Here is a 20,593-nt window from a genome sequence, read left to right on the forward strand (position 1 = left end):
CACTCCAGCCTGGGTAAGAGTGTGAGACCCTATCTCAAAAAAGAAAAAGAAAGATTAATAAAAACAAGATCATTATTTACCCACTTATTCAGTTCAAGGTCATAGTGGCCAGAGCCTATCTCTGCAGCTCAGGCCACAGGCGGGAACCCATCCTAGACAGGACACGTTCCATTGCAGAGCACTCACACACAGTCACACTCACTCACCTGGCACCATGCAGACACATCATGGGGAGGACATGTAAACTCCATATAGACCGTGGCCCTGGCTGGGAATCTACTTTCTTTTTCATCAACGTTGGCAATGAAGCATTGAACAAAACGATGCCGTGTGAGGACTTGCTATACCACATTTTATGCACAGAGAACCTGAGTTGAGAGTTTAAGTCACTTGTTCACTAGGTTATGAACTCCCAAAGGGCAAAAAACCTTGTCCATTTTGCTCACTGAGTCCAGAAGGACCATTTGAGTGCCTGGCATATAGTAGGCATTCAATAAATGCATTTTGGTTGATTAGATGGATGGATTGATGATGGATAGCCAAAGGAAGGAAGAAAAGAAGGTAAAAACGGAGGGAGGGAGGAAGGAAGGTAAAGAGGGAGGAAGAACGGGGATGTGCTGCCGCCCAGTTCCTGCACGTGACTGGGACATCGTCGCAGGCAAGGCTGGTGTCCCAACTGATGTGCGTCCCCATGCCTCTCTGCAGGTGCCACCATGCACGTGAAGAAGTACCTGCTGAAGTGCCTGCACCGGCTGCAGAAGGGCCCCGGCTACACGTACAAGGAGCTGCTGGTGTGGTACTGCGATAACACCAACACCCACGGCCCCAAGCGTATCATCTGCGAGGGGCCCAAGAAGAAAGCCGTGTGGTTCCTGCTCACCCTGCTCTTCACTGCTCTCGTCTGCTGGCAGTGGGGCATCTTCATCAGGACCTACTTGAGCTGGGAGGTCAGCGTCTCCCTCTCCGTAGGCTTCAAGACCATGGACTTCCCCGCCGTCACCATCTGCAATGCTAGCCCCTTCAAGTAGGTGGCCCCTGAGCGCACAGCTGGCCTCAGCAGACGGGCAGTTCTCTTTCTCTCTTTTGTTCCCTTCCACTTTTCCTTTCCTTCCTTTCCTTTCTTCTCCTTTCTCTCCTTTTTCTTTCTCCCCTTTCTTCCGTCCTTTCTCTCTTTATTACTTTTCCTTCTTTCATTTCTCTTCCTTATTCTTTTTTTCTTTTCTTTCTTTCCTTCCTTCATTCTCTTTCTCCTCCTCTCTGTCTTTCCATTTGCTTTCATCCTTTTGCAGCAACTAAGATTCAAACTTCGTAAACTTTTGGCCAGGTGCAGTGGCCTGTAATAACAACACTTTGAGAGGCCAAGACAGAAGGATCCCTTGAGGCCAGGAATTGGAGAACAGCCTGGGCAACATCGCAAGATCCCACTTCTAAAAAAAAATAATTTTTTTTTTAATTAGCCAGACGTGGTGGCACATGCCTGTGGTCTGAGTTGCTTAGGAAGCAGAGGTGGGAGAATTGCTTGAGCCCAGGAGCTCGAGGCTGCAGTGGGCTGAGAAGGCGCCACTTGAGTTTCAAGTCAAGGCTAATAAAATATAATTAATTAAAAATAAAAACAAGAAGATGCCACTGCAGTCCAACCTGGGTAACAGAGCCAGATCCTATCTCTTAAAAATAAAAAATCATAAGTTTCCTAGGCTTAGAGAGAACCTTGGGCACCCTCTGTCTTCAGGCAGGCCAGTGCCTATTTCTCGATTCCACATGTGTTTATGGAGCACCTACTACGTGCCAGGCACTGTTCTAGGCAACACAAACACAGCAGTGAACAAAACAGAGTCCTTGTCCTCTTCACAGCCTGCCAGAGAAAACAGGCCCCACAGAGCTGTCCTCACAAATATCGAATTCATTATCATTATGATGATAAAAAATAAAACAACTCGGCTGGGCACCATGGCTCACACCTGTAATCCTAGCACTTTGAGAGGACGAGGTGGGCAGCTCACTTGAGGTCAGGAGTTCGAGACCAGTCTGGCCAACATGGTGAAACCTCGTCTCTACTAAAAATACTGTAATCTCAGCCACTTAGGAGGCTGAGGCACGAGAATTGCTTGACTCCGAGAGGCAGAGGTTATATTGAGCTGAGATCACATCACTGCACTCCAGCCTGGGCAACAGAACGAGACCCTGTCTCAAAAATTAAAATAAATAAATAAATAAAACAACTCTTCAACAAATGCTTACGATATGCCAGGCACTGTGTTCAGTGTCCTTTGGGTAATTGGTGTCATTCTAATCCACACAATCACCCTAGGATTGGGAACTCCTGGCGCAGCCCCAGTTTACAGGTGAGGAGATGGAGGTTCGGAGAAGTGAGCTTGCCTGGAGACACACGGTGGGCGACTGTGGGATTTGAACCCAGGTCAGACGTGATCCCAGAGCTGCTACTTTTTAACCATTCTTCCAGGTTGCCAGTTCTCCGCCTGATAGCAAGGCCTGTGAAGGGGACACATGAGGAGACCCAACCTAGTCAGGGTTGTGGAGAGACAGGGAGTCAGTCCAAAAACAAACGAACAAAAAAAACAAAACAAAGTGCCCTAAGGAATGAGTAGAAGTTGGCCAGGTAGAGCGAAGAGAGTGCCCCCAGTGGTGGACACAGCAGGTGCAGCTGGTGAGAAATTTGGGGCATTCAAGGAACTGAAAGAAGGACTGAGTCACAGAAAACATTTTTATCCAAAAGAGAGTCCTGACCTGGCACAATGGCTCACGCCTACAATCCTAGCATTTTGGGAGGCCAAGGCGGGTGGATCACCTGAGGTCAGGAGTTCGAGACCAACCTGACCAACATGGTGAAACTCCATCTGTACTAAAAATACAAAAGTTAGCTGGGCGTGCTGGCACACCCCTGTAATCCTAGCTACTCAGGAGGCTGAGTCAAGAAAATCACCTGAACTTGGGAGGTGGAAGTTGCAGTCAGCCGAGCTCTTGCCACTGCACTCCAGCCTAGGCCACAGAGCAAGACCCTGAAGAAAGAAAGAAAGAAAGAGAGAAAGAGAGAAAGAGAGAGAGAGAGAGAGAGGAGGGAGGGAGAGAGAGAGAGAGAGAGAGAGAGAGAGAGAGAGAGAGAGAGAGAGAGGAGGGAGGGAGGAGAGGAGGAGGGGAGGGGAGAGGAGGAAGGGAAGGGAAGGAAGGGAAAGGAAAGAGAAAAGAGAAAAAAGGGAAAGGAAAAGCAAGAAAGCAATAAAGAAAAACAAAGAAGGAACGAAGGAAAGAGAGAGAAAGAAAGAAAATAAAAGAGAAAAGAAAAGAGTCCTGACTGGGCATGAACACAGTGGCTCAGGCTTGAAATCAGAGCATGTTGGGAGGTCAAAGCTTAAAGATCACTTGAAGCCAGGAGTTCAAGGTCAGCCTGGCCAACGTGGTGAGACAGCATCTCTGTTTTTAAAAGTCCTGGAAGGGAATTCATGCGCAGTGATTACTTTCCCAATTATCAGAAAGTCCCTTCTTTTTATTAATGGGGTTCTTCCTGCCTTGGTGGTTTCTTAGAGCTGTTCAAGAGAACCTCTAATAGTAATAGGAACGACAGCACTCCATCTGGGCACTGATCCACGCACTTTACAAGCAGCACCTCACTGAATCTTCCCAACGATTCTCTGGAGTACTTATTTATATTCCCCTGTTTTGTAGATGAGAGAACAGAGCCTCGGGGAGGTTAAGTTGCCCAAGATATTAAGTGGCATGCCAGGATTCAAACCTGGAGCCCACAGAGTGACCCACCAAGCTTCCCAGCAGCTGTGGACATCTGGGCTGTAATAACACCGCCGCCTGCACAGACGCCACCCTTCCCGATCCTCCTCTTCCTGTGTACACAGATTTAATGGTCAGGGAACTGGCATAGAAGGCCAATGTTAGCTCCAGCTGCTGTATACCTTTGTACCAGGACCTTGGCCTCTGTCCAGCATTTAATGCTCCTGTAGGAAGTCCTCCAGCCAGAGTTGGCACTTGTGGCCTCAATGACCCACTCTGAGGCAGGGTCTTGGGTAAATTGGATATGAAGTGACTGGGGTGCAGGGCCCGGGCCCCCACGGGGCCTGGCAGAGATACTCCTTGATAGATCCATCTCTCACTGGCCACCATGTCAACATGGGAGCTCCAGAGGGCTGAGGGAAGACATTGGAGCCAGCCTCACAGTCCCATCCATTTTCTCTCTCCTGAAACTGGCTCCTGTTTCCAAAGTTGCTCCCTCCTGGGAGGGAGATCTCAGAACCCCCGTAAACATACCCGCTGGAGCCCAGCAACCCCGGATTCTAAGTTCAGCTCTGCCCTTTATCAGTGGAGTGAGCTTGCAAAATCACACCAATTCCTGGAGCCTCAGTTTCCTGATCTATATATGGGGACGGTAACAGACTTGTGGCAAATAGTAAATAAGACCTGGAAAGCATCTAGCACCTGGCATAGGGTAAGCTATCAATAACCATGAGCCATTATAATTCTTCCTCACTTGAATGTGAATTTCATAAGGAAAGAGACCAGGTCCCTCTTGTTTGCTGCTATACCGTCTGTGCCTTGCAAAGTGCCTGGCACATAGTAGGTGCTCATTAAAAGTTGGTGAATGAATGAGTGCATGGGTGGTGGAAGGACACATGGATGCGTGGGTGGGTAGATGGAGAGGTAGGTGTTTAGGTGGGGTGGTGTTCTTATACATAGTGGCAGCCATGCTGGAGTAACAGCGTGATATGGTTTGGCTCAGTGTCTCCTCCCAAATCTCATATCGAATTGTAACCCCCATGTGTCGAGGGAGGGACCTGATGTGGGTGATTAGATCATAGAGGTGGCTTCCCCATGCCGTCCTTGTGATAGTAAGTGAGTTCTCACAAAATCTGACGGTTTTAAAGTGGCAGTCTCCCCTGTGCATGCTATCTCTCTCTCTCTCTCTCTCTCTCTCTCTCTCTCTCTCTCTCTCTCTCCCCGTCCTGCTGCTGTGTAAGACATGCCTCGCTTCCCCTTCACCTTCTGCCATGATTGTAAGTTTCCTGAGACCTCTCTCCAGCCATGAGGAACTGTGAGTCAATTACACCTCTTCTGTTTATAAATTACCCAGTCTCAGGTAGTGTCTTTATAGCAGTGTGAAAACAGACTGCTACAGAGTGGGTCCCAGATTTCAGTTGCTCTGCTTTACAGATGTTCATTCCTCCTGCTAACCAGCCCTCTCCCCATCCAGGTATTCCAAAGTCAAGCATTTGCTGAAGGACCTGGATGAGCTGATGGAAGCTGTCCTGGAGAGAATCCTGGCTCCTGAGCTAAGCCATGCCAATGCCACCAGGACCCTGAACTCTTCCATCTGGAACCACACACCCCTGGTCCTTATTGATGAACGGAACCCCCACCACCCCATGGTCCTCGATCTCTTTGGAGATAACCACAATGGCTTAACAAACAGCTCAGCATCAGAAAAGATCTGTAATGCCCATGGGTGCAAAATGGCCATGAGACTAGTAAGTGGTCCCTAGGCACATGTCAAGCAATGGGCCCCACCCATTGAGGCTGGTGGGTGTTTCTTTTCTGTAATAATTTGAGTCTTGCTAGGGGAAAGATAAGATGGAAGCCAGAGCCTGTTTTGCTTGTTAGCAGAGATTTTTTAAAAATAGAAATTGTTGGCATGTTAGTCAAGACTCTTTTGGTATAAGTGATCCAGTTCACACTAGCTTAAGCAAAACAGGCAATTCATTGGCTCACATAACTAAGAAGTCCAGAGGTATACTGCATTCAGGCAAGGCTGGATCCAGGTATTCTAATGAGGTCATCAAGAATCTTTCTCCATCTTGGTTCCACTTTTCTCTCAGGCGACTTCAATCTTGGGCAAGATCTCTCCATGTGGAGGGTCCCTTCAGTGCCCTTGCTTAGTAGTCGTCCCAGAAAAAGAGCTCTTTCCCTATCGTCCCAGCAAAGGTCCTGAGAAGACTCATTAGGTCACATGCTCACCCCTAAACCAATCACTGTGGGCTACAGCAGGGGCTCTCATGATTGGCCAGTCCTGGGCCATGTGCCCTGGAGTTGGGAGTGATGTCAGCCTCTGTGAGACCACATGGACTGAGCGAGGGGGAGGGTGGTTCCCTGAGGGAGGAACCAAGTCTTGTTATCAAAAGATAGGGGCATAAATATTGGGCAGGTGAAAAGCCACAGCTGTGCAGTACAGTCAGATGCCAAGAAACAACTGCCCTGCACTGGGAGGCTGGGATGCCATTAGTTCTTAAGCCTAAAAGTGGGAAGAAGGTGCCCTGTCTGTGTCTCAGGATCCCACGGGAGCTCTGTCACAATGCACATCCCTAGGCCCCACTCCTGGAGAATCTGAGTGAGCAGTTCTGGGCCCAGGCCCAGGAATCTGTATTGACAACAGGCTCCCTGGTGATTCTGATGATCAGTCTTGAATGGGGATCCAGGAGGGAACCATACACTCCCCAGAGGGGGAGCCACTGCCTTGCTGTTCACACTCATGACACTATGACTTCCACAACTGCTTTGTCCCCACCTCTCCACACAAACTAGCCAACGTCACATGGGGGATCTGCTGTGGTCACACCTTCCTTAACCTCCTGGGCCTCAATTTCTTCATGATGATGGGGATAACAATGATACTTACCTCCTGGCATTGCTGCGAAGCTTCAGTGGGATTATAGATGTAAGACACTGGGAACAGAGCCCAGAACAGAGTGAGGATTAAGGGCTGCCATTACCTCCCCAAGGGGAGGCAGGGAGGCCCCCAGGAGTGGGCTGGCCAGGCGTGTTGGGAAGGGTGGTATAGGAATGCCGGGGGAAGCTTCTCTATCTGGCCTCCCGGGTTCCAGCAGGGAGAACCAGCAGCAGCCTCATGGCCAAGGCCAGAGTCTGAGGGCCAAGTCTGTCCCATGCCTGTGCGATGACTTGAATGTCATGAGAAGCTGGCTGTGACCGGGTGGAAGGGTGCTCTGCACCCCGTGTTGGACTCAGGGTGACTGGATCTGTGTCTTTCCCAGGACAGATGAGAGGCAGCATTCCTGTGTGTTGAGTTTCTTCTTGGTCTTCATGGCCTCCAGGGGAGCTGCATCTGAAAGTCTCTGGCAGAGCCTGGAAAAGGAATCAGAACTGTGTGTGTGTGTGTGTCCGCATGAGCATAAGTGTTGCAGCCACTTGTGTGAATCTGTGTATATGGGGTTCGGGGCTAGGAGGGACGTGTGTTACAGTGACATGAGGCTGTGGAGGTCAGAGAGAGGGCGTCTTCTGTGCATGCCTCTGCACACATGATCACGTGTGTGTTTTTGCTCATGCATAATGGTATGAGTGAGGTGAGGCTGGTGGCTGTAAACTGAGTCACTGAGTCACCCTACCTTGAAGGAGGGGACCAGCCTCTGTGCATGCCCATGAGTTGGTCACTGACTGTGGGTCACTCCCAAGAGGTTGCTGAGGGGTCTCCTAACCTCCCAGGCCTCACTCCCAGCAGCTGGGGGTGGGTGCACCAGCCTGATGAGGGGATCTTGTGATTGGCACGCAGCTGTGTATGAGGCGGCGGCCCTTGAGTATGTGTGAGCATGAGTATGAACACATTTCCCACCACCAAGCTGCAGCCAGAAGACGGCTGGCAAAGCACAGCTCTTGCCCTGCTAGGGCCCTCGAGCAGTGGCTGGGGTCCTGCTAGCAGCTCCCACGCCACCCACAAAAACCCCTCTTGGCCTCCACAGTGTAGCCTCAACGGGACCCAGTGCACCTTCCGGAACTTCACCAGCGCTACCCAGGCAGTGACAGAGTGGTACAGCCTGCAGGCCACCAACATCTTTGCACAGGTGCCGCAGCAGGAGCTGGTGGAGATGAGCTACCCCGGCGAGCAGATGATCCTGGCCTGCCTGTTTGGAGCTGAGCCCTGCAACTACCGGTGAGAGCCACCCCAAGCCCACCTGGCCAGGCCCCTGCTCTGAAAGGCAGTGGCGTGTTACGGTTGGGAGTATGGCCTGCCAGCGTTCAAATCCTGCCTGGCCACTTACTGGCTGTCTGCAGCACAGTTTTCTGTGCCTCGGTGTCTTTTAGGTCCAGTTTCCTGAAGGCAGATCCTGAGGCAGGGATGCGCTGAATTGCTCAGGAAGCATTGAGAGGATTGTGTTAGGAAATGTCTGCAAGGAAAGTGGGATAAGGAAGGAGGATTTGGAACATGTAGGAAGAGGAGAAACTAGAAAAAGAAAAAGAAAAAGGAAAAGCTGGGCGTGGTGAGTGGGTGGCTTACCCCTGTAATCCCAACACTTTGTGAGGCGGAGACGGGAGGATCACTTGAGACCAGGAGTTCAAGACCAGCCTGGGTAATATAGTGAGACCCCGCCTCTAGAAAAAAGTAAAATAAATTAAATTTTAAAAGGAGGGAGGAGAAAGTTAAGCAAGGATGTGGTCTCAGGTCAAGTCTAGGCTCAGCTTGATCTGTAGGAGGATCTGGAGCATAAACTGAACCATAGAGTCATCCTCCCTTGAAGGAGGGGACCGGCCTTGCTGCATGCCCAGTGAGTTGGTAACTGGCTGTGTGTGTGTGTGTGTGTGTGTGTGTGTGTGTGTGTCCACATGAGCATAAATGTTGCGGCCACTTGTGTGAATCTATGTATATGGGGTTCGGGGCTAGGATGGATGTGTGTTACAGTGACATGAAACCAGCTTGGGCTGTGGGTCATTTCCAAGAGGTTGGCGTGGGGTCTCCTAACCTCCCAGACCTCACTCCTAGCAGCTGGGGGTAGGTGCACCAGCCCAATGAGGGGATCAGGGTGGGCACCCAGGCATCTGTTGCCCTCAGTTTTCTCATCTGTGAAGCAGGAACAATAATCGTAGCTTCTTCATAGAGTCATTGAGAAGAGTAAATGAGTAGGTTCATGGCAGCACCTAGAACAAAGCTATGAGGCCGGGCGTGGTAATCCCAGCACTTTGGGAGGCTAAGGCAGGAAGATCGCTTGAGGCCAGGAGGTCAAGAACAGCCTGGGCAACATAGCGAGACCTCATCTCTACAAAAAATCAAAACCAGCCAGATGTGGTGGTGCTCACCTGTAATCCCAACTACTCAGGAGGCTGAGGAGGGAGGATCCTTGAGTCCAGGAAGTCGAGGCTACAGTGAGCTATGATCATGCTGCTGCACTCCAGTCTGCGTGACAGAATGAGATATTGTCTCAAAAAAAAAAACAAAAAACAAAAAACACAAGGTTATATAAGTATTTCCTGTAAATATTATTTTTCCCTAATGACTTTTAATGTGAGAGACTGGCAGAATGAGGGTAATGGTAACCGGAGGTCTAGGTCTTCTTGCAGTTGACCCACAGATTCCCACCTCCTCGGCCTCCCAGCTCCTGGTAAACCACCCCTGGGCCTGAACATCAGGTGTTGTCCCAGTCTCTAGGACAACCAGAAAGTGGGCATCTCCATTCTATCCCCTCCTAACAGCCTCCAGAGAGCTCAGCTGGCAGAAGCACGTGGGAAGGAGGCCTGAGCATGGGCAGGAGCACTGCTGAGGCCTCAGAGCTCCTTGTGGGCCTCCTGACCCAGCCTCCAGGTGTGGGGTATGCCACACCCACCTCGGCCCCACCCTGGGTTTCAGCCAGTCCTGTTTCTGAGATTCAGTGACCTGGGGCCTCCAATGCTCACACTTCAGGCCCCTGTGGAAGGAGCTTTTAGCTGAATCTTAATGCTATGGACATGTGACAGGCTTCCAGGCTCACCTCCCAGGGACTGTGGTTGCAGGCAGCTCTCTGAACTCAGAACCTTCCAGAATCTCTACTGAGAATCTTCAGAAAGCTCTGGGGCCTCTGTCCCCACAAAATGCACAGGTGCAGCCGGACATGTGGCTCACGCCTATAAGCCCAGCACTTTGGGAGGCCAAGGCGGGTGGATCACCTGAGATCAGGAGTTCGAGACCAGCCTGGCCAACATGGTGAAACCCTGTCTCTACTAAAAATACAAAAATTAACCTGGAGTGGTGATGCACATCTATAATCCCAGTTACTTGGGAGGCTGAGGCAGGAGAATCACTTGAACCCCGTTGGCGGAGGTTGTAGTGAGCAGAGATCGCACCACTGCACTTCAGCCTGGGCGGCAGAGCGAGACTCTGTCTCAAAAAGAAAAAAATAAATGCACAGGCATACATGGGCAGGGTTCTTGCACACAATGTCAAATAATTCAAGGCCATTAAGCAGGGCAGAGCAGCACATACGTTCCATTGTACAGATTAGCAGAAGGTGGTCCCCATAGGTGGAAGATTTGACTGATGGCGCCCCCCTCTTCCTTGAGGGCCACCCCATGGCTAGCTGGTCGCAGTCTGTGTTTCAATCTCACTCTCTTGGCCAGGGTCCTTTGCTCAGGGCACACCCGCCAACCACACCTGCCATAAGGCTAGGGATACCAAACAGACTACCGTAACGTCCACGAGCACATTCATCTCACCCACTCAGCTGAAAGAGAGCTGTAATACTGCAACTTCAAATGCATGGCCCATCTGCTCAGTGAGAACACGCCCGGGAGCGAGAGTGGGGCAGGAAAGTGAACCTGCTGTCAACTCCCTCCCCATCGAATGAGATCCTGGTGTTCAAGGGCCTGTGTTCCACACACAGCCCAGCCCCGAAAGCTGTGCTGGCCACCTCGTGGGTAGCTGGGCTGGGCTTGGTATAGCTGGCCTGTTGTCAACATGGAGCCCTCCAAAGGAAGCCCCATTTGGGTCATATGGGCTGAGGATGAGGGACAGGTGGTCCCCCAAGGGAAGCTGAAGAACTGTTAGCAGAAACAGGGAAAATAGATGGCTGATGGGCCAGTAAAACCCCCACCTATCGGCCACATAACTTCTGCCTTGTGGCCGTGGCGAGGGGTAGGGGTTAAGTGTAGTGAAGGGGTCAAGGCGTGGGGTCTGGGGTTAGACCACCTGGACTCAAATCCTGGCTCCATCTTACAAGCTGTGTGATCTTGAACAAATTTCTTAACCTTGCCATGCCTCAGTTTCTCTCCTCTGTAAAATAGGGGAGAGAATAGTACCTGCCCTACAGCGTTACTTTGAACATTAAGTGAATTAATATGCATGAGTAACTGACCCTACTACTAGGCTCAATAAATAATAGTTATAACTATTTTATTTTTATTTTTATTTTTATTTTTGGGGGACGGAGTCTCACTCTGTCACCCAGGCTGGAGTGCAGTGGTGCGATCTCGGCTCACTGCAAGCTCCACCTCCCGGGTTTACGCCATTCTTCTGCCTCAGCTGCCCGAGTAGCTGGGACTACAGGCACCCACCACCATGCTCGGCTAATTTTTTGTATTTTTAGTAGAGACGGGATTTCACTGTGTTAGCCAGGATGGTCTCGATCTCCTGACCTCGTGATCCACCTGTCTCGGCCTCAAAAGTGCTGGGATTACAGGAGTGAGCCTCCGTGCCCAGCCCAATTACTATTTTTATAATAGTTTTATAACCCACATTTTAGGCCGGGCCCAGTGGCTCATGCATGTAATCCTAGCACTTTGGGAGGCCAAATCAGGCAGATCACTTGAGGCCAGGGGTTCGAGACCAGCCTGGACAACAAGGCAAAACCCCATCTTTACTAAATATGTAAAAATTAGCCAGGTGTGGTGGTGTGTGCCTGTAATCCCACCTACTCAGGTGACTGAGGCACAAGAATCACTTGAACCGGAAGGCAGAGGTTGCAGTGAGCCAAGATTGTGCGACTGCACTCCCGCCTGGGCGACAGAGAGAGACTCTCTTAAAAAACAGCAACAAAAACAAAAACCCCCATTTGACAAGGAATGCAAATTCAATAATTGTGCCAACATTTACTGGGCCTTTCTCATCCCTGTATGTGTCAGGCACTATTCTCAGCACTCTGCACGTTAAAATTGCTTTAACCCTGGCAACAAAGCCATGAGAAAGGAACTGTTATTTTCCCCTTATTTTATATTTTTAAGAGACGGAGTATCACTATGTTGCCCAGGCTGGTCTCAAACTCCTGGCCTCAAGTAATCCTCCCACCCCAGCCTCCCAAAATGCTGGGATTACAGGCATGAGCCACCGTGCCCAGCCTTCCCTCTCATTTTATAGTTGCTGTAACCTGCCCAGAGAGGTTAAGTAACATCTCTGAAGTCACAGTTGGTGAGTGGCAGAGCCAGCAGAGTGGGCCAGGCCCACCCCACGTCACTCTTATTGCCTCATCAGAAATGGTGATGGTCACTTCCCTCCCTGCCCACCTCTCCCAAGCCTGTTTCCCCAGCCCTCGGCAGGTCCCAGGGAAAGGCACCACCCAAGCACCTTAGCATAGAGATCTCAGCCAACTGCCCTCTGAGCTCTTCCTCACTCCCACAGTTGACTGGTCACCTGCCTTCCTGAGTCAGTCTTGGACACAACTGTGGGAATGTGCCTCTCTCTGCCCTCCCGGTGCTGGGTCCCAGACACTGTGGCCCTAGATTCCTCCCTCTCTCTCTGACTCCATCGTGTCCCGCTCCTAACATGACAAACGCTCCAGAAGCAGCCAGCTGCAGAATTTGGAAAATGCGAGCCACAGGTGGACCCCAACGCCAAACTGCCTGGACTTGAATGTCAGCTCAGTATGTGGCTGGGTATGCTACTTAGCCTTTCTGTGCCCCAGTTTCCTCATCTGGAAAGTAGGGACAGTGAAATAACCACATAGCATTATTGGGGGATTAAATGAGTTAACATATGGAAAGTACCTAGTGCAATGCCTGGCACATACTAAACATTATAGGAGCATTTTATTTTTAAAAAGGCTTTTGGGCTGGGCGCAGTGGCTCACGCCTATAATCCCAGCACTTTGGGAAGCCAAGGCAGGTAGATCACCTGAGGTCAGGAGTTTGAGACCAGCCTGGCCAACATGGTGAAACCCCGTCTCTACTGAAAATGCAAAAAATTAGCTGAGTGCAGTGGCTCATGCCTGTAATCCCAGCTACTCAGGAGGCTGAGGTAAGAGGCTGAACCCAGGAGGCAGAGGTTGCAGTGAGCCGAGATCATGCCACTGCACTCCAGCCTGGCAGACAGAGTGAGACTCCATCATTCATAAATAAATAAATAAATAAATAAATAAATAAATAAATAAATAAAAAGGCTTTTGGCCAGGTGCGGTGGCTCGCTTAATCCCAGCACTTTGGGAGGCCGAGGAGGGAGAATCACTTGAGGCCAGGAGTTTAAGGCCAACCTGAGCAACATAGTGAGACCCCCATCTCTACAAAAAAAAAAAATTTAAATAACAAAATTAGCCTGGCATGGTGGTACACACCTGTAGACTCAGCTACTCCGAGGCTGAGGGGGAAGGATCACTTGAGCCTGGGAGTTTGAGGCTGCAGTGAACCAAGATCACACCACTATATTCCAGCCTGGGTGACAGAGTGAGACTAAAATATATAGAGAGAGACTGGTTTTTTTGTTTGTTTGTTTGTTTATTTATTTTTGAGACAGAGTTTTGCTCTTGCCACCCAGGCTGGAGTACAATGGCGTGATCTCCACTCACTGCAACCTCCGCCTCCTGGGTTCAAGTGATTATCGTGTCTCAGCCCCCCAAGTAGCTGGGATGACAGGCATGCAGCACCACACCTGGCTAATTTTTGCTTTTTTTTGTTGTTTTTTGTTTGCTTTTGTTTTTGTTTTTGTTTTTTTGAGACAGAGTCTCACTCTGTCGCCCAGGCTGGAGTGCTGTGGCACTACCTCGGCTCACTGCAAGCTCCACCTCCCGGGTTCATGCCATTCTCCTGCCTCAGTCTCCTGAGTAGCTGGGACTACAGGCGCCTGCCACCACGCCCAGCCGATTTTTTGTATTTTTACTAGAGATGGGTTTTCGCTGTGTTAGCCAGGATGGTCTTGATCTCCTGACCTTGTGATCCACCCGCCTCGGCCTCCCAACGTGCTGGGATTACAGGCGTGAGCCACCGCGCCCGGCGTAATTTTTGCATTTTTAGTAGAGACAGGGTTTCACCACGTTGGCCAGGCTGGTCTCAAACTTCTGACCTCAGGTTGCCCGCCACCATAGCCTCCCAAAGTGCTGGGATTACAGGCATGAGCACCGCACCTGGCCTAGAGAGACTTTTTATTGATGAATAGTTTTAGATTTACAGAAAAACCACAGCCTCCAACTCCTGGGCTCAAGTGATTCTCTTCCTCAGCCTCCAAAAGTGCTAGGATTGCAGATGCGAGCCACTGTGCTGGCTTTTGCTCTGTGCTTTGGAAAGGAGTCACGAAATTCAGACTATGCTCAGGGGAAGGAGAAGGGAGTGGCCGGGGAAAGGAATACTAAGCTCCACCCCTCCTAGAGAGAAGAATATATATTGTTTGGAATTCTTCTGTAAAGGAAGACTTGTCTCTTCTCCTCCATTTACTTATTTATTCCATCATTTATTGACACAGTATGGACTCCTATAGATTTAGGTTGTAATCCAGTTCCATGTTATCTATTCTCTTGCTTAAATTCTTCTAGCTTTGGCCACTCTGTCAGTTGGCGCCTGTATGCCTTTGATATGTCCTCACCTGCGTGGGTTTTTTTTTAACTTTTGCCTACTTTCTGGCACTACAGGATACTCCCGCCCTGGAATCAGCCATTTCTCTAAAGAGCTCTGTTTGGTTTTTTGGTTTTTGGTTGGTTTTTTTTTTGAGATGGGGTCTCATTCTGTTGCCCATGCTGGAGTGCAGTAGCACAATCACATGCCTGACTAATTTTTTTTTATTTTGTAGAGATGGGGTCTCCCTGTGTTGCCCAAGCTGGTCTCAAACCCCTGGCTCAAGCAATCTTCCCACCTCAGCCCCCCAAAGTGCTGGGATTACAGGAGAGAGCCAACACGCTTCGCCCAAGCTCTGGTTTTTTTAAATTGAAGAATGGTATTTAGAAACCAAGATCTGGGCTGGGCCAGGTGGCTCATGTCTGTAATCCCAGCACTTTGGGAGGCCGAGGTGGAAGGATTGCCTAAGCCCAGGAGTTTGACACCAGCCTGGCCAACATGGTAAAACCCCATCTCTACTAAAAATACAAAAATTAGCCTGGTGTGGTGGCACGCACCTGTAATCCCAGCTACTAGGGAGGCTGAGGCAGGAGAATCACTTGAACCTGGGAGGCAGAGATTGTAGTGAGCCAAGATCATGCCACTGCACTCCAGCCTGGGCAATCTCCAAAAAAAAAAAAAAGAAAAGAAAGAAAAATAAAATTTAAAAATAAAGGAACCAAGATCTGGGCATATTGAAGCATTGTTATTACTATGGTGGTTGTTGATTCGGGGATTATCCAACTAGTTTCTGCCCTGGAAAGTCTTCCCTGACCTCTGACCACACAGTACCACTGTTGTTTTACTGCTTCCTGCTAGGATGCTCTATTTCCCAGTCTTTTCTGGAGGCTTGCTGGTCTCTGTCTGCATTCCTGGCCCCTGGCCCAGCAGAGATTTCTGTAGGGAAACACCTGGCTCTGGAACCAGCGGCAGCCAGTTCTGGGAGCAGCCTCTCCAGGTGAAAAGTATTATCAGCAAGCAAATGGTTGGCACGCACGTGGAGACCAAGAGCACCTCGTGCGGGCAGGAGGGGATCCGGCCACACCCCATGCAGCCTCCTGCTCCTAGGCTGCATCTGACCACGACAGCTTCTTGGGAACACTGTGTCCCCGCGCCCTGGGGCGAGGTCTCTCCTTCAAGAGCAGTGCCTGGATTGAGCCGGTTTGCTCTGCTCTGTTCTTTTCCTGTGGCCACAGCCCTGATCCCACACGGTTTATAGACTCCACGGTGCCTGCCCAGAGCTATTTCTTCCCTCTGGGGCTTTGCCCGTGTTGTGTCCCTGCCTGGTGAGCCCTTTCTCCTCCCCACCCTATAGACTTAGCTATTGCTTACTTGTTCATAAAGTCTCAGCTCAGGCCTCACCTCCTCCAAGAAACCTTCCCTGACCTGCTCCCCGCTCTCCACTGGGACTTAGGTGTCGCTTATCTCTATAGATGCTCTTATCACCTATTGTAATTTATTCATCAAATATTTACTGAGTGTCTGTGTGCTCTGTATCACACCCTGGGCACAGAGCTGTGAACAGAAGCAGCCAAGATTTTTTGAGTATTACAGTATGCTAGGCATCCACCCCTTGCCACGGTCATGTAGGGTGACTGCCAGTATTATCTGGTGTTACAAATGGGGAAAGTGAGGCACAGAGAGGTGAAGTAACCATCCCCAAGCTCACCAGTTGCCTAAGGGACACAGCCAGAATTGAAATCAACCAGGCTGGCTTTGTGGTCTGTGCTCTTGACCTCTGAGCTCTTCGCCTTCTAGACAGACAAGGTCATGCTCCCTCCCCGGGCTTATGTTCTAAGCAGGAGACAGCTAAGTGAGCAATTAAGTCAAGAAGATAATTTCAGGGCAGGCACAGTGGTGGATGCCTGTAATCCCAGCATTTGGGGTGGCTGAGGCCAGAGGATCCCTTGAGGCCAGGAGTTCAAGACCAGCCTGGGCAACATAGCAAGACCCCATCTCTACAAAAAATTTTACAAATTAGCTGGGTATGGTGGCTCATGCCTGTAGTCCCAGCTACTCAGGAGGTTGAGGCAGGAGAATATCTTGAGGCCAGGAGTTTGAGGCTGCAGTAAGCTATGATCACACCATTGCACTCCAGCCTGGGTAACAGAGTGAGACCCTGTCTCCACCAAGAAAAAAAAAGGAGGCGGGGGGAGATGATTTCAGATTCTGATGTATCTGATAAAGAAGATAATCAACTGGTGGAAGGGCCAGGTGCAGTGACTCACGCCTGAAATCCTAGCACTTTGGGAGGCCAAGGCGGGTGGATCACCTGAGGTCAGGAGTTCGAGACCAGCCTGGCCAACATGGTGACACCCTGTCTCTACTAAAAATACAAAAATTAGCTGGTTGTGGTGGCACATGCCTGTAATCCCAGCTACTCGGGAGGCTGAGGCAGGAGAATCACTTGAATCCAGAGGGCAGAAGTTGCAGTGAGCTGAGATGGCACCACTTCACTCCAGCCTGGGTGAAAGAGCGAAACTCCATCTCAAAAAAAAAAAAAAAAAAAAATAGCTGGGCGTGGTGGTGCCTGCCTGTAATCCCAGCTACTCAGGAGGCTGAGGCAGGAGAGTCGCTTGAACGGGGAGACAGAGGTTGTAATGAGCCAAGATCGTGCCACTACACTCCAGCCTGGGCGACAAGAGTGAAACTCCATCTCAAAATAAATAAATACATACATATAAATAAACTGGTGGAAAAGATCTAGAGTAACTAGGTAGAAAAGTCTATTACTATTAGTAATAAAGTACTATTAACTAATAGTTCAAGTCCATCATTTTGCATAGGGGTTCAGGGGAGGCCTTAGAGCAGATAAAAGCTGAAGGATGGGGAGAAGCCAGTGTCTGCAGAGCTGGTTAGAGACTATTCCAGGCACAAAAGACAACAGCGGCAAAAGCCTTGAGCTTGGAAACATCTAGAGTGTTGCTGGAGTGTAAGGAACGAGACATAGAAGGCCAGCATATGGCCTTTGCACTTTATTCTGTGAGTGACAAGAAGCCTTTGGAGGGTTCTCAGAAAGGAAGTGCCATAGTCTGACTCGCAAATTTAAACCATCACCCTGACCTGTACAGAAGGAAGACCTTAAGGATGAGCAGAGGCAGAGGCTCCAGCAAGAATCCAGACATGAGATGCTGGTGGCTTGGGTCAGGGTGGGCGTGTCTGAGGTGGAGACAGGTGGACAGACCAAAGTCACATCTTGGAGCCCGGCCTGGTGGCTCACACCTGTAATATCAGCACTTTGGGAGGCTGAGGTGGGCAAATCACCTGCGGTCAGGAGTTCAAGACCAGCCTGGCCAACATAGTGAAACCCCATCTCTACTAAAAATACAAAAATTAGGCGAGGCACGGTGGCTCACGCCCGTAATCCCAGCACTTTGGGAGGCTGAGGTGGGTGGATCGCCTGAGGTCAAGAGTTCGAGACCAGCCTGCCCAACATGGTGAAACCCCGTCTTTACTGAAAATACAAAAATTAGCTGGTTGTGGGGGCAGGCACCTATAATCCCAGCTACTCGGGAGGCTGAGGCAGGAGAATCGCTTGAACCCGGAAGGCAGAAGTTGCAGTGAGCTGAAATGTCACCACTTTATTCCAGCCTGGGTGAAAGAGTGAAGCTCCATCTCAAAAAAAAATATAGCTAAGCGTGGTGGTGCCCGCCTATAATCTCAGCTACCCAGGAGGCTGAGGCAGGAGAATTGCTTGAACCCAGGAGGCAGAGGTTGCAGTGAACCAAGATCATGCCACTGCACTCCAGCCTGGGTTACAGAGTAAGACTTTGTCAAGAAAGAAAGAAAGAGAGAAAGAGAGAAAGAAAGAGAGAAAAGAAAAGAAAGAAAGAAAAAGAAAGGAAGGAAGGAAGGAGAAGAAGGAAGGAAGGAAAGAAGAAAGGGAGAAAAGAAAAGAGAGAAAGGGAGAAGGGAGGAAGGTAGGAAAAGAAAAGAAAGGAAAAGAGAAGAAAGAAAGAAAAGGAAGGAAAGGAAGGAAGGAGAAAGAAGAAAAGAAAGAAAGAGAAAGGAAGGAGAGAGAAAGAAGAAAGAAAGAAAAAGGAAAGAAAAAGAAAGAAAGAAAGAAAGAAGGAAAGAAGGAAAGAAAGAAAGAAAAGAGAAGAGAAAAAAGAAATAGGAAAATCACATCTTGGAAGGAGACGGGGGTTGATAGGATTCCACTCTCTGTCCTCAGCCACCCTGGAAGCTACAAAAGGCAGCCCTGTCTTGTTTTGCTTGGTGTCCTTAGCCCAGCACCCACCTCAACAAACATTGATTGGGTGGAAAAATGTGGTTTCTTCCTGCTTCCCCTTGCACCACGGAGGAAACCCAAGCTCAGAGGTTGAGTAAGCAGCTGAAATCTGTTGACAGTGGCAGAGCTTGGGGCAGCCCCCATATCCCATTTCACAGCCTGCCCTGGACCCAAGTCATTCTGCAAGGCCACGGACCGAGACAAAAGATACAGGAAATGGCTTTCTTATCTGAAAACGTGGGAAAATAACGCCTGCCCTCGTGGGGTTATTTTGAGAATTAAATGAGATCATGTACACAGAAAGATTTAGCACAGGCCTGGCCCATAAAAGTCACTCAGTGAAAGTTTGCTGTGGAGCATAAGGGCTTCAAAGACAATACAGCATGGCAGGTGACGTTTTGTGTGTGTGTGTTATTTGATGTACTTACTCTCATTTGTTCTGGTTTTTATTTTTAACTTTTTACAATTTATTATTGTTTTTTGATACAGGGTCTCACTCTGTTGCCCAGGCTGGAGTGCAGTGGTGCAGTCACAGCTCAATACAGCCTCAAACTCCCCAGGCTCAGGTGATCCTCCCACATCAGCCTCCCAAGTACCAAGTAGCTGGGACTACAGACACTCGCCACCATGCCTGGCTTTTTTTTTTTTTTTTTTTTTTAGAGACAGGGTCTCAATTCGTTGGCCAGGCTGGTCTCAAACTCCTGGGCTCAGTCAGGCGCAGTGGCTCATGCCTGTAATTGCAGCACTTTGGGAAGCCAAGGTGGGTGGATCACCTGAGGTCAGGAGTTCAAGAGCAGCCTGGCCAATATGATGAAACCCCGTCTGTACTAAAAATACACAAATTAGGCTGGGCGCGGTGACTCAAGCCTGGAATCCCAGCACTTTGGGAGGCCAAGACGGGCAGATCACGAGGTAAGGAGATCGAGACCATCCTGGTTAACCTGGTGAAACCCCGTCTCTACTGAAAAAAAATACAAAAAACTAGCCGGGCGAGGTGGCGGGCGCCTGTAGTCCCAGCTACTTGGGAGGCTGAGGCAGGAGAATCGCTGAGATTCTCCTCAGCCTGGAGTGAGATCACACCACTGCACTCCAGCCTGGGCAACATACCGAGACTCTGTCTCAAAACAAACAAACAAACAAACAAAACTCCTGGGCTCAAGCGATCTTCCCACTTTGGCCTCCCAAAGTGCTGGAATTACAGGCATAAGCCACCGTTCCCAACCTCCTCTTGTTTTTAATAAATAAAAAAAGAATAATATAAAAACATCAAGAGATATTTTTTAAAGCTGCTTACTTTGGAGACTTGAGAACATGCATGTTGACCGAACAGGGTTTCATGAACTCCAGCACACCCGTCAACAGAAGAGGCAAGGAGGGAGCCTCCCCTGAGCCTTCTGGTGGGCCCAGGCGTTCCTCGGCTTATGTCTGAAGGCCCCTGCCTCAGTCTTCAATGAACTTCTCCTCTGTATCTGTCTCTCTTCTGTGTCTTCTAAGGACACTTGTCATTGAATTTCGGGCCCACCTGGATAATCCAAGATGACCTCATCTGGAGATCCTTAGTCACATCTGCAAGGACCCTTTTTCCAAATAAAGTCACACTTGCAGGTTCTGAGGGTGAGGACATGGATGTGCCTCTTTTGGGGTGTATGTGAGACAGATGAAAACATCTAAGAAAGCTCTTTTTCGTTTTGTTGTTGTTGTTGTTGTTGCTGTTTTGTGTTTTAGAGACAGGGTCTCACTCTGTCACCCAGGCTGGAGTGCAGCGGTGCACTCCAGCCTCGAACTCCTGGTCTCAAGCAATCCTCCCACCTCAGCCTCCCAAGTAACTGGGACTACAGGCATGCACCACCACACCTG

The 20,593-nt window shown here is 49.7% G+C and overlaps 1 protein-coding gene across 3 annotated transcripts in view; it reads left to right on the forward strand.

Moving 5' to 3' along the window:
• Nucleotides 1-20,593, forward strand: part of SCNN1B (sodium channel epithelial 1 subunit beta) — an 88,203-nt gene that overhangs the window by 52,402 nt on the left and 15,208 nt on the right. For all 3 annotated transcript variants that reach the window (XM_001093933.5, XM_077986526.1, XM_077986525.1), the window contains exons 2-4: nucleotides 706-1,024; nucleotides 5,216-5,489; nucleotides 7,710-7,900. In XM_001093933.5, the coding sequence (XP_001093933.3) occupies nucleotides 714-1,024; nucleotides 5,216-5,489; nucleotides 7,710-7,900 (776 nt within the window). In that variant the 5' untranslated portion in view covers nucleotides 706-713. The remainder of the gene's footprint in view (nucleotides 1-705; nucleotides 1,025-5,215; nucleotides 5,490-7,709; nucleotides 7,901-20,593) is intronic.

This window comes from Macaca mulatta, chromosome 20 (genome assembly GCF_049350105.2).
Source record: "Macaca mulatta isolate MMU2019108-1 chromosome 20, T2T-MMU8v2.0, whole genome shotgun sequence".
In the NCBI taxonomy this organism is placed as follows: Eukaryota; Metazoa; Chordata; class Mammalia; order Primates; family Cercopithecidae; genus Macaca; species Macaca mulatta.